This window comes from Aplidium turbinatum, chromosome 5 (genome assembly GCF_918807975.1).
Source record: "Aplidium turbinatum chromosome 5, kaAplTurb1.1, whole genome shotgun sequence".
NCBI classification, from domain to species: domain Eukaryota; kingdom Metazoa; phylum Chordata; class Ascidiacea; order Aplousobranchia; family Polyclinidae; genus Aplidium; species Aplidium turbinatum.
Window position 1 is genome coordinate 10,586,786 of NC_137476.1, and position 14,076 is coordinate 10,600,861.

At 39.9% G+C, this 14,076-nt stretch overlaps 1 protein-coding gene across 2 annotated transcripts in view; it reads left to right on the forward strand.

Annotated features, from left to right (window-relative positions):
- LOC145770027 (polyamine-transporting ATPase 13A3-like) overlaps positions 1 to 10,198 on the forward strand; it is a 33,580-nt gene extending 23,382 nt beyond the window's left edge. For both annotated transcript variants that reach the window (XM_082581610.1, XM_082581611.1), the window contains exons 18-23: positions 517 to 610; positions 4,597 to 4,751; positions 5,174 to 5,433; positions 6,987 to 7,141; positions 7,436 to 7,503; positions 7,884 to 10,198. In XM_082581610.1, the coding sequence (XP_082437736.1) occupies positions 517 to 610; positions 4,597 to 4,751; positions 5,174 to 5,433; positions 6,987 to 7,141; positions 7,436 to 7,503; positions 7,884 to 8,405 (1,254 nt within the window). In that variant the 3' untranslated portion in view covers positions 8,406 to 10,198. The remainder of the gene's footprint in view (positions 1 to 516; positions 611 to 4,596; positions 4,752 to 5,173; positions 5,434 to 6,986; positions 7,142 to 7,435; positions 7,504 to 7,883) is intronic.
- Positions 10,199 to 14,076: the final 3,878 nt, after the last annotated feature.

Genomic DNA, 14,076 nt, shown 5'->3' on the forward strand with positions numbered 1-14,076 from the left:
TGCAATCAGCATTGATTTTCTTTTCCTGTATCAAAATAACTTATCGCAAAACACCTAATTCATATTGGTAAAGAGTGTGATTGCATGATTGTGTTGTGTGAGGATAGTTTGCCTTATCAGAGCTGCCATCGTTTCACCTTTTCAATACCATGCCAAAAATATTCACAACAGCCATAGCATGATCTTCTGTGATGGATTTTGTAATGCTGCATGCCAGAAGTATGCTGGGTTGTTGTCAGTCACTTCCATTGCAGACGATTACAGCATTTGGATTGTTTTTGTATGATGTTTGAGATTGGATTGGAGTGGCAAATTTCAATTTCATGCCGTTGTATCGTAGATGAGACCTGAAGCCATAGTCATGTCTCCATCACTCGTCATAGGTTCAGTTCCGTCGACTTTTGTGGCCTTGGTCGAAGCTCGACTTGTGAAAACTTGATCTAGAATTGAATCAATTAATTTATCTGACTATTGCACGACATATCCATTAACTGGAATCTTCTTCTGCATATTCAGTCACCTCAGTGCTGGCACTTGGCTGTGTCCGGACCAAGTTATGCGATCATTAAGCAACACTTCCCGGAGTGGATGGAGGTCCTCGCTGCTAAAGGTACTTCCGCTCACAAAACCGATTTGACCTTCAGTTACGAAATAGTCATGTCGTCAGCAGTTTTTGCAAGTTAGTTAAACCAGTGATTCTCAACCTTTTTTGGCTCATGGATCATATTAAAAAAAAAATATCCAATGGACCACGTTGCTATGTTGACGCCTCATGAACGCCACTAGTCGAAACTGTAGGCTACTGCACATGGGTCAGAAAACTCAAGGGCGTGTTCAATCTTAGTACCGTATTTAAATAAAATAATACGTAATTAACTAATTAAGCAAACCCTCTTAATTTGCACACTCAACCTTAACTACTTGAATAGCCTACACAATACACATAATTTTAATTTCAAATTTTATTCTAACAAAACATCATGCACATATTGTTTCTTTAGAATGGTAATGTCTGGTAATATGGTAATGTCTCATTCTTGCCTTCTTAGCAACAGGAGCTTCTAACATTTTGTTGATTTGAAAGCACTGCAGAATACAGTACTTAATTTAGCGTGTGAAAAAATATAACATGTGACATTCATAAAAAAATTTAATTAACATTCAGTGAAACAGCGAATAGCTCTACTCTCCCTAAAGAAACTTTGTACCACGAAGAAGCGCAATCTTTGTGCACCGACAACACCACAACAATTACAGCAACATATGATTTATTGATTAGGCCTGCCAGCACTTCACTTATGCTTTGAACAGTTCAATAGCCTACTCGTCAACTAGTAAAATAAGTTCAAAAACTGCTGAGCTTATGCTTAAATAGCACTTCCAGAAAAATTGATCAAAAATCAAAAAGTAAATATGATTATTGGGTCACGCTGACATATGGAAGGTCTTGACCTACGAGCCACTTTTTAAATTATTTGCGTTAACTTTTTTTTTTGCTAAAGGTAGAACGCTCAAATTTTTAGAGGATTTAACATAACTATTGGGGCAGATCGTGGGAAAGTTTCAGATCAATACCTTTGATAGTGTAACAGTTATAAACATTTTCCTGAAAGTTTCCAAAGTGGTTCAAGGGTCATGCTGGTAATGACCCATGAACCACTCCAAATAACCCATAAGCCACTGCAATTAAATCAACCAATTTTGTTTGGTTGCTGTTATGAAATGTACTTTAGACGCAAAAAAACACAAGCATACAAAAAGTAGCCTACAGTAAGCTACAAAGGTACTATTAATGGAAATCCGTAGTTTATTCTCCCCTTCTAACATAGCTCAAAGTAAGGGTGGAATAGGGAAATAGTTTGGCTGGGCACAAGTGGGGGAAAGATTTCAGCAGACCATTTTCACTCCCCCACCCCATTTGGGGCGTTGCTAGGCAGGACGGAAAATCTACAGATTTTGATGGGGAGGGGGGAGATTCTTCAGTTGATCCTGATTAATAAAACACATTAGATGATGCTAAATAAATTGTTCTCAGTTTATGCATTTAACACAAAACCCAGGGATTTATAGACAAAACCTATTCAATGTTATTCAATGTTGTAGCAGGTTCATTCTACAGAGAAATGCTTGATCCCTTGTGTCCATATAGTGGGGCCACAAGGATTTGGTGGAGGAACAATACGACATCACATATTTGCACAAAGTGAATGTCTCCACAACAGGTTCAACAAAATCATTTCCGTTCCGATTGCTTCTCAAAAATGACACCTCTACATCATCTTTTTTTTGTGATCTTTCCAATATAGTGCACGTCCCGCTTCTCACAAAACTCATCAACCACAAAGTTCCCAATGCTAACCGTAGTTTCATCTTTCGAATCGTTGATCGTGTCGTCCACCTCATTTTCATCCGAACTGTTGTCATTAAGATGCAGAATAGTTGCATTTTCAGCTTCACTTTACGAATCGTCTGACAGCACTTTAAAAAGATTTCTCTTTTTCCTTTGTCTCATCTGAGCAGATTTTCTTGCAGCAACCTGGAAGCTTACATCTTCAGCAGCATTGAGTGTGGTAGTATTTTCTGCTGCTTTAGCCGGCGAGTCAGTGAGGACTGCTGATTTTACTCGCTTAGGCTTACGGTTTGTCACTTTTTTCTCAGTTAAGCATGTGGATTGTGGAAATGGCCTCACCTGTTCTGGTGTTATGCCTGCCTTGTTTGTGCTGCATAGCGTGGTTCGGTCAACATTGTTATCTCTTGCTGCTGCACGTATTGCTTTCTTATTCTGGAGAACATCTTAGCTGTGCCATTGACATTTCAAAGCCAGTGAAGTCTCCCCATTTGTTGCTTAACTTTGGTCTAGGTGACATGCTTTGATTTTTATGCTAATAACATATAAGTAGGCTAAGCTATAGTTTAAGTAAGCTATAAATGTAAATTTTAGTGATTAAAAAATTATTAAGTCATTGTGCAACATTTTGAAAAGAGGCCTAAAGCTTTGATCTGTTTGTTTAACTCAGTGGTTCTCAACGGGGGCGGTACCGCCCCCAGGGGGCGTTTTGATTTTGCAGGGGGGCGGTATGATTACCTAGGCTTAAGGGGGTCGTTTTGATTATTAAGGGTGAATTCTGGTTTAAACCATCTACCGCCCAGCGTAACGATTTCGTCAAAGAGCTCGTATCTTCGTGGTAGCATTCCCTACCTCATACCTGGTGGAAAAAGGATCCAGCTATGTTGTTCTGCTACATAGCCTACCAAACAGCGAAACCCACTTGACATATCCATAAGAGGTGATCTTCGAGTGTTTCTCACTGGCTTTACACCGGATGTGAAGAAACTGGCACTTTCTCACCAAGCCCAAGGTTCACATTGACTACCAGTAGGCCTATACTGTTTTCATGCTCTCAAACATATATTTGCTTTTCATCAAATATGGTTACTAGTCTCTAAAACACTTACAGCCTGTTTCACCCTAAAAGGGGGATCATCAATCATTTGCATGAGGACCTTCTGATGATCTCCCTTTTAGGATAAAACAGGCTGTAAGGGTTTTAGAGACTGGTAACTCGTCTATATTTGATGCAATTCACTCTGCTTGGCTTTTGCTTGACATTGAGCACTTTTTGTAGTAAATAGTATTTTTTCGCTTTTCGTAATTAATCGTTTTTGTTGGGGGGCGGTAAAATTTTGCCAGTTCATGAAGGGGGCGTTGGGCCAAAAAAGGTTGAGAAACACTGGTTTAACTACAGGAACAGGCTAGTACTATAGTAGTAGTAGCTGAGTAGGCTAGCCTACCAAGCTAAATTACACGTAAGCCTAAACCTTACAGCAAATACACCTATAGGCTACAGTCCTTCATACTATGACATAAATGGCATGAACCATGGCTCAAGAGTCATGCTCCTAGGTGGCTCATCGGTCAAGACCAACCTGATTGGCATGCTTTGCACCAGAACTAAAAAATTAAAGCAAGTTATTAGCCACAGTCTGACTAAGATTCAGCACTAATGCCTACCATTGCATATCCGAAATAGAGCTTCCTGCACTGAGCTAAACCTTAGGTACCAGAACAAAAAATCAATGGCACCAAAAATTTACTCTGGAAGGGTCAAAACAGTAATTTCTTAACAACTGAAAAACGCCTTTCAGCTCAAACCCAGAATTTTTCATGAAACCTTCTGAGACATTAGCACGTTCAGAAATGGTACAAGTTGGCGCTAGAGTGCAACAGATTTTTTTAAAGAGGGTGGTTCATAGGTCAAGACCTTCCCCTACAATCATATACATGCTAGACAATCTTCTTACCCCGGCATTCAGTCTTTACATAATTTACTGTAGCAAATGATGCAATTTTGAAGAACGTTTTATCAAGATTTATAGAACTCTCTGTGGACCAACAGAAATTCCAGGTGGACCACCAGTGGTCCACCTGGACCACGTTGAGAATCACTGAATTAAACGGTTGGGTTGTTAATGATGTCACAGTGCAGGGTTGCCAACTGTTGTTCTCTGCTGGAGCGAAGCATCAGGTTTGTCCTAGGTTGTAAGAATGCAACTATGATTGTGAGATCACGTAAACAAGCTCATTCGTCCAATCAGGTGCTGTGTTCGCGCGCATGTCCCCATCGCAGAAGACGAGCTTGATGGAAGAGCTGCAGGACATAGGATACCACGTTTGCATGTGCGGGGATGGGGCGAACGACTGCGGTGCGCTGAAGCGAGCTCATGCTGGTATCTCCTTATCTGAATACGAGGTAGACTTGCTTTCACGAAGCATGGCATCCGACGTAAATGTTTAAAAAAATGACGTTATTTCTCTGTTGTGAAAGAGAAAATGCTTTCAGCATCACACAGCGGTAGTTGACAAACGTGTGGTTGCGAAAACCGCGACATTCATGACTTCTTACAAACCAAAGCAGTTGTCCACCGTGTCATTCTACGCAGCGGCCTGCTAATATGCCGATGATTTGTGTCTTCTGTTTAACTCAAGATATCGCGACTGTAAAAGGTATTGTATTTTTATTGCAAGCAGTAGGCGACGTATGGCCCCAGACAGCAAATCAATCGGTTTTTTTTACATTGATTCAACGTCTGCAGACCAATGTAAAAAACAACTCTTTTGCTGTCTGGGGCAATAGACCTCACGTTATAGTAGCACCTTACTTTTTCATTGCAGGCTTCTGTTGCTGCGCCATTCATGTCCCACACCGACCTGGGGATAGAATGTGTTCCGACTTTGATAAGAGAGGGACGAGCGGCGTTAGTGACTTCTTTTGGGATGTTTAAGTTTATGGCGCTTTATTCCATCATCCAGTTCTGCTCCATCACTCTCTTATACAACAGGCTCTCCAACCTGAGCGACTTGCAGTACCTCTACATTGATCTTGTTATCATTGATTTTTTGGCCTTTACCATGTCGAGGAACCACGCATACAAGTTAGTGCTGGAATATTGCATCTTCTGTGTCACAATGTATTGAAGAGTGAATGATGTTACGCGTATACTTTGATGACGGTGTAGCAGGTTTTGAAATAACAGTCGCCTATTACCTGAAGAAACTACTTCATTGCCCGTATGATGATGCTGACGACGCACCACTTAGCTTTTACCTATTTTTAGTAAATAGGATGCTCTACAACTGAGTCCCACATCTCAGTCTTTGGGTTTCTTTGCCTAGGATTTGTTTGTAGGAGGCTCTTAGCATAGGTACACCTTCCCACTAAATCGTTAAAAGATCAAGGAGACAATAATGGCTATCTCTCGGTTTAAAATCTCTACAAGCTAACAGTGAAATCTCAAATCGCTAAGTTCAATTTGTAAAATTCCGTTGCATTTGAGAATACTTGGAAGAGCAGGCTGTTGATATAGTGGTGCCTTGTAAAGATTGTACTAAAGCTTTAAAGATAGACTGTAGTAAATACCGAAATGTTAGTCTGAAACTCGCTGGTAGGGGTAAACTTGTGCAGAGTTGGTTGGGGTTTTAAAGAATCTTCAATTTTTGCAATGAAGCCTTCAGTACGCCATGCTTGTGAAAGTTGTTACCGATTTGCTGCAACTAAACTTGTTTCAACCAACAAAATCTGTCTTTTTTGTAAAATGTGCAGATTTTGACAGTTAAAACGATGTAGAATAGATACAAAGCGTAATAAACGTTGCTTATAATCTAATTTCTATGAACATTTTCTCGGATAAATCAAACTCTTATTATTTCCAAAAGCACCGCCTCAGCCGCGTTATTCAATGTTCAACTTTTGACCATTCGTTACCTCATACTAGTTTCGGAGCAAGTCTTTATCACTATACATGTCGATTGTCGAACCTGCTTTTCTAATCTGATATTATTTTGGGAAATGTTGGAAATTTCCACATGACATATTTTTCATCTGAATTTCAGCCTCGTTTTGTTAAATTTTGTGGTGTACTGAATTAAATAACCAATAAGCTGAACCACCCGTGAATATATTTAGGTTGGTGTATAAAAATGTCATGTAAATATTGTTGACTGGATTCGTAACTTCAGATCTAATTCCGGAATGTTATTTTTAATGTCTTTGTCGCAATGTTATCTGAGTGATATCTGCAATGCACGCTGTTACATTCGACTCCGTTTTCGTTGTGACTAACACAATTAAACTGCCCACTCAAAAAAGACATTAGTTAAAACCATTAACTTGCCATCATATGTCAGCAACTTGTAACTTCTCAGTACTTGCGTAAAATTGGTTTACTTATTTTGGGAGATAGAGAAAGGGAACTAAGTGATTACGACAATGTTTGTGTTTTGTAAGTGGAGTATTTCGACTCATGAAACTCACCCCTCAATACTTAATATATGAATTTATTTTGATGATCTCTTTTGGAACTTTTGAATACTTTTTCTTGAGTAAAGATCTCACGCGATAAATGTTGAATCGATGTCGGAAATGGTAGAATTCGGCGTTTCCTATGGTAATTTGGCGACTTTAACTTTACACGTTCAATCCTTTCAGGTCTTTGAAAAAGCACCGACCTCCCACTAGTCTCATATCAGCTGAAATGCTGACGTCACTGACCATGCAGATCTTATTCCAGTTGGCGGCTCAACTTTGCATTTTTTTCTTCGTGCAGGACCAATGCTGGTACACCCTTCTATCCCCAGCAGAAGGTGGGCTATAAAATTAAGCGTCAATGACAAAACCAACAAATATCGTTTCCTGCACAGTGCACATGCAGCAAAGTGTCCTTGCGCATTTCACTTGCAAATTAAAATTGAGAGCGACACTCAAAACAGCTGATTGAATTATTTATACAGTAGTTTGCGCAATAATATCTTACAGATTCTACCTATATATATATTTTCGACATGTTTTCTGACGTATATCCGTTGTTAATTTTAAAGCGTTATTTTTATCTCATCTTTTCTGCCATGAATTGACACGTTTGTAATTTTTGTCTACAGCTATAAACAGCACAGTTGGTGACAACACAACATGCCCACAGCTGAACCATGTGCCTGACCAATCCCATGTGAGTTGTGGGAATATGAATATGATTGTCACTCAAAAAATAGGCAATGTCATTCTTATAGATTAGTCGTATTTTGAATGTTGTAGCGTTGAGTGGCCATTCCCCAGGTAGCAAAATCCATTCTTTTTACATGAAATCAACATCTGCAGACGTTGAATTCATGTAAAAAGGATGGATTTTGCTACCTGGGTACAATCCCGTGGCGCTTCTTACTTGAATTGTCTCTATGCCATGCATCGCGTATAGTTCGGTTTGACTACGTTTTGAATTTCGTCATGTCACATTGTTGTGCACCCCCATAACGTCTGCAAACGTTTAATCAATGTAAAAAAACGGTTGCTTTGTTGTCTGGGACTGTAGTTGAGACTCCTATTTTGCAGGTTCCGAATGAAGACAAGACAGTCACGTACGAAGACTCCGCCATATTTTTTCTCTCCTGCTTCTTGTATATCTCCGTCTCTGTTGCCTTCTCCCGTGGCCGCCCCTTTCGGACTCCCATCTACAAGAACCGGTGGTTTGTTGCTTCTCTCATCCTCCTGATCGCCTTCACTGTATTCCAAATGTTCTTCTCTCCTCTTGCGTTCGATAGTGTGATGCAAACTAGAAAAATCCCGGATCAAACTTTCCTCCTCATCATTCTTTGTGTCGCTGGATGCCATTTTCTAATTTCGGTTGGTTTCGAGATGCTGGTCATTGAACAGCCGAGGCTGTGGGCATCCATACGCCGCATCTGCAGGTGTTTCCTCCGGAACCACGTTTCAAAGAGACACAAAGTGATCCTCCAAAATATGAGTTACTCCTTTGATGACGTTGGCATCGAAAGCGTGAAGACAGAAATACCAAACCCACTCTACGTGATCAACAAGACAATACTTTCAAATGAGGCCGAATGTCTGAGTTAGCACGATTGGTATGCGACGCTGACTATATCTCGTTACCATATTTTCATTATTTAATCGATGACAATTTTGATACCAACTGAAGTGGTTGTGAAAACTTGTTATTTTAGTTACCTGCAGTTTACCTAATGTTTTTCGACGTTGTGGATGGAATAAGGTTTAAAGCACCTCGTCCTAGTTGGAAACAAACTATTCAAACGCTGGCTGCTCGTTGATATTCACACCATACTTTTCTGTGCATGGCTGCTTTCTCATTTTTCCTGCTAGCGATATTCGACTTCGATGAGTGGGAGAAGGAACTGTAGTAGCGGAGTTGGGGAAGCACCTGTCGTACACTTTCACATCAAAGTTTACTTGATCCATTGTTCTTTTAAATACCGATGAATTGTTTGCCGAAAAACTTTATAGACTGTGTGAATTTGATTTTAGATTTCCTAATGTTGGTGGTTGAGTTATCCCATTGTTGGCTGCTTTGTGTTATAAACTTATCAGCAAATTAATCACAGTTTGCGTACAAATCAATTCTCTTTAATGCATTTTGTCACAAAATCGTTTGAAAATTATTATTGATTGATCAAATTGTGCTTTCTTGTATGTTGGGTTTTGACGCAAAAATCAATTCGCTGTTGCTAAAGTTTTAGAAGTAGTTGTTAACAGTGCCGGCTCGTGGTCTCAAAACATGGGGGGGCTGCATCAACCAGTAGGCTAGCTTAATATAAATAATTATAAACCTGTACCGGACTGAGTTAGGGTTAGTAACACAGTAACATGTTCTTTTAATTGGCTGTCGTTTAATGTTTTTATCATTTAAAGTAAACTTTTGATATTGGCTTGAATTTGGTTAAGTTTAGGTGGTCACCAGAGGAAGCTAGTACTATTTTGGGACTTGGTATTAACTTAGTTGGTTAGATCTATGCTTGTGCTTTCCAACGATAGCAAATTTGTTGAAATTGAACAACAAATGAATAAATGGGAGACAATTTTCTTCAGGTGTTTTTCAGTGCATTTCCACCCCGTACTTCCTCCTTTATAATAGTCCATTCCAACCTGTGTGACGTAAAATGACATTATCATCCCAAAAGGACGAATTGTGAAGAGCACCAATAATTATAGTAATTACCTTTACTTTACATCAAAACTAGTCTGTCTCAGTGACTTCTCAAAACACAGATCAAGTAAAGTAACCTACGATCCCTTCACCTAATCACCGATAGCTTCCACACGCTTACCCTAAAGATTTACGAGAACCAAGTTGGAATCCCTGACCAGGGTCTGTTCTATTTGCAGTCCCTACAGCGCTTGTTCAGTGACGCTAGAAAACTTTCTTCTGAAAAACCTACGTCATAAAAAAAGAACAAGCAACACCGGACCTGCAGAATTTGCAGACCCAGAGTTGCCAATTAATTTTTGTAACACAAATTTTTTTTTTATTATTACAAAAAAAAATTAATATTAAGAGTTTTATTAATTCTTCAAGCGAAATAAATTAAAAAACATGGCAAAACTATCTATATGTAATATAATTCACATATGCACAGAAATGTTGGGGGGGCTGCAGTCCCTTATGACGAGCCGCCACTGGTTGTTAACAAATGCATTGAGGTCTGTCAAAATATCGCAACTCAAGGCAGGATTTATTTGCTTGGATGGCTTCTTCAAATAGTCTTAGTGCAACAGTTTACTGCTAAATTTCGAACGAAATGGTACGGTACTGTATGTTGATTCGGAGTGGGTGATACTGAATGCTGTTGAAACACGTAAACGTTTTTTTTGGAATACAAACTAGAGATTTCGAAGCAAAAGCAAAGTCTCTGCTCAGTTCACTCTTGAGAAAGTAATCTTAGCAGGGCCTGATTAAGGCTCACGGGGGCCCTAGGCACAGCTAAGTTTAGGGCTCCTATTGGCAATCGCTTTCGATGCAGAGTAGCAGTGCTCAACTTTTGCCTAGCATTGCCAGTAACTTCGTCAAAGCGTGACGATTTGGAATCGTTATTCTATTTAGCAATCGTTACACAATTTGAAATCGTTTCTCAAAAACAACAACTGTGTACACACTGGCACAACAACTTAACTTTCACTGCCTACGGTACTAATGTAAAAAAAATTGGGGGCCCCCAAATCCAGGGGGCCTGTGCCTCATGGTTAATCGGGCCCTGAATCTTAGTTACACAGTATGAACAACCAGCAGCGATTGAGCTGACTTTTCGAATCAGTTCGTTTTTATTCACATTGCCTCAAGCAAAGTGGCCTGATTTTGACGAAGTGAAATATACAGGAAGTTGTTATCCGTTCTAAAAATATCTTGACTCGGCTACTCTTTTCAAAGATGCAAAAGCCACTTTCTTCAAACAGGCAACTACCGTTTAGTATGGTAGTCACAAAATTAACATTTCTCATCAATAAATTGCAGGTTATTGTGAAGCCTTCTGCTAATTGTTTGTTATCTACTATATCACGCATCACCCTATTCTCACACTTTATCAAATAATCTCAGGAATTACAACATCGAGTGTAGCAACCGGTCTTCCCACTACAGCCAGTCAGTGCTTCCACCTCAATATATCAACTGCAGTAAATAAATTGATAAACACAACTACAATGTTGGTTGTAGGGGCCTACTGTATGTTGGTAGAGGTAACTTTGTTAAACTGTTGCCTAAGCAGATAAAAACATGTTTTTGTTTATTTTGAGCTCTGGCGTAAAACATTCTTTCGCGTATCGTCGTTTAATTGTTGCCTACTTGTTTCAAAGTAGTGGCCGAGTGGTTAGCGTGTTGGGCTCGCAGTCGAGAGCCTGCATGTTCGACTCCAGCCACCCGCACTTGCTGTTGTTTTTCTGGGCAAGAAACTTTACGATACTTGCCTCTACCCAGTGATCGATTTCGAGCAATGGGTAGTACCAAATTTAAGTCATAAGTAGAGTAGACAACCGGAAACAGACATTGCAGTCGGCTGCAGCGTGGGTCAGGTGTACGTCGGAAGGCGTACACCGATGCATAGCGCTCAAGTCCGCTTTCCCGCAATGCAGGATAAAGATAAAACAAACAAAGTACAAAATCTGATTAAAGAGTCTATTAACAGTTTTTTCGGACTGGTTCTTTGCAATTCAACTGCATCTGTCACGCAAGTGCAATTTGTTTTCCCCTTTCAGAAAAGGCATTTTGTAACCAGTGGCGTAGCCAAGGGGGGTTTCAACTTTCAACCCTCCCCTTTGGCACGCGTGTGACGTCATGATATTAAGAATGATGCTTGCAGTCTCTAAAACAAAGTTTGCCTAATTTTAAACGAAACTGCATTAAAAGAGCGAGTTTTGCCAATACCAAACATTCAAATATCTCAGCCAGGAATTGGCAACAAAAAAACATGGAGACTCACCGGTAGCTTTATTTACAAATTCCGAAGAAAACATGATCTTATCATTTTTCTATGCCACCGGACAGCACCATTTTACAGGAATATTCATACCCACATGTTTGTTGAAAATGCTCTCAGAATGCACCAAATTCAAAGTAATTTTTCAAAAGTTTCTGGGATAGGACCCCTCGCCGTTGGATGTCGTTTTAGGCGAACACGCCGTCGGGCTTCGCCAGCCGGCCATCAAAACCCCCATTTCAAAATACCTGGCTACGCCACTGTTTGTTACACTGCCGACATAATTTTGCCGCAAAAATGCCAAGCTCAACCTACAGTAATCCTTGGCAGATTCCCACGCTTGTAGAGGCATTGAACCGGTAGCCACTTTAACAAGTCGAAATTCTGCCACTGAAATTGACTACAATACAACCGCCAACCAATCAGAACGTGTTATAAGAGGCTGCCGTCCAATTGTGACCCTTCTAGCACTCACCCAGAGAGTTAATGCTTGTTTTGAACTTTATTTGGTAATTACAGAAGAAAAAGAGCAATAGCAGTGGTGAGAATCGAACACGCGTCAATGAAATGACTACTTTCTAGCCCTAACCCCTAAGCCAACCAGCTGACAAAAAATCCATCACTTAATTTGCTTTCTATGATCTTCTTTTCGCCATTTTTTACGTCACTTAAACCGTAGCTTATGATTGGTTGGCGGTTTCATTCTAGTCAATTTCAGTGGCAGAATTTCGACTTGTTAAAGTGGCTACCCATTGAACCAGTGGCGTATCCTGGTTGATTTTCGTAGGCATGCAATGGAAGGAGGGTCATAGCCAATTAGCCAGTGTAGGGGGGTCTGAGGGCATGCCCCCCCAGGAAAATTTTGCAAATTTGCCTTAGGTTTTATAGCTTTTCGTGCAATCTGAGCCTTACTTAGCTGATAATTGTTTGAGCTGTTTTGCAAAAAATGAAGTTTGGAACGCACCATGAATCCAATGTCTTAATTTTATATCTTTATCCTGCACTGCAGGAAAGCTGACTTGAAGCGCTATGCAGCGGTGTATGGCCTTCAGCATACACCCGACCCGTTTTCTTGATGATCTTTTAAACTACTGTGCTTAGGTCTCAAAGATATCATACTATCTACAGTAGAAAACCGCAAGGACTTAAACTATGAGGACCAAAAGAAAAAAGGCCAAACAAATGCCAATCGGAAAACTAAAAAAGACCAAGCGTCCAAACAAAAATAGTCCGGCCAAACACTTTTTAAACAATCCGAATTTCTGAGATCTAGCCTTAAAAAGACCAATCTGGCAACCCTGTCTCGAGATCGTGATTTTTGGTTTGCATGCAATTTCAAATCTGCATGCCTTGGTTCCATTTGCGCCACGCTGTTGTAAAAGAGCGGAGATGGGCAAATTGTATTATCAACGCATGCTGAGCTCGTCTCAGCATGCAGAGTTGCCAGGGTCAGCAAAGTTTCCAAATTTTGAAAACGAACAGTTGTTTCGAATATTGAAATTAAGAAAGCGAGGTGGTTCTGGTATTAATATTTTCAATTTTTACGCATAAATTCGTTGCTTCTGAAAGATTTCTGATTTCATCAGAATTGTAAGGCATGCAGTGCATGCATGGAGAATACGCCACTGCATTGAACCGTTAGTCAAACGCACACCCCCGAGAGTCGAACCAGCGCCGCTTGAACAGGTAAGTTCTCACCATGCCCTAGCCAGTTCCTTTCGGCCGCTTTTCCTTTAGTGGAGTTAATTTCCTTAACTGCCATTAGGCCTACGTGCAAAAAACAGGCAAAGACTGAAAGACGTATTCTAGAATTTGGAGGCAATAAAAACAAAAAGCTTGATAACAAAACGCCATCGGCGATAAGTCGCAAAAAATTATCTCATAAATGGACCCGTGCTTCAGTTTAAATTCTATCCTGTAAAAATATAAAATTATATGGCTTTTTAATAAAGAAGCATCTATTTTTGGATCCTTGATCAAACTCGACGGCAGACTGTCTTGTTTTTCCAGGAAACCAAGCTTTTATCGAAACGGTTCTTTGTTCAAATCACTCCCATTTTTAAACAACTTCTTTTTTCCGGAGTGGTTCAAAAATGCCTGCATTTTCAAATAAGAATAGAACGTCTGCAATTAGCACAAGCCAATTCGGCGCTGCCATAATATCTTAATCACTGTTGTTGAAAACGGTTTTTCGTCAGACAGGAAGCACTATGCATCATAATATTTAAAAACATCAAACATCATTGAAAACCAAATGGAGTTGTTTACTTTTAGACAGGAATTTTTAATTTGTCTTTATTTTC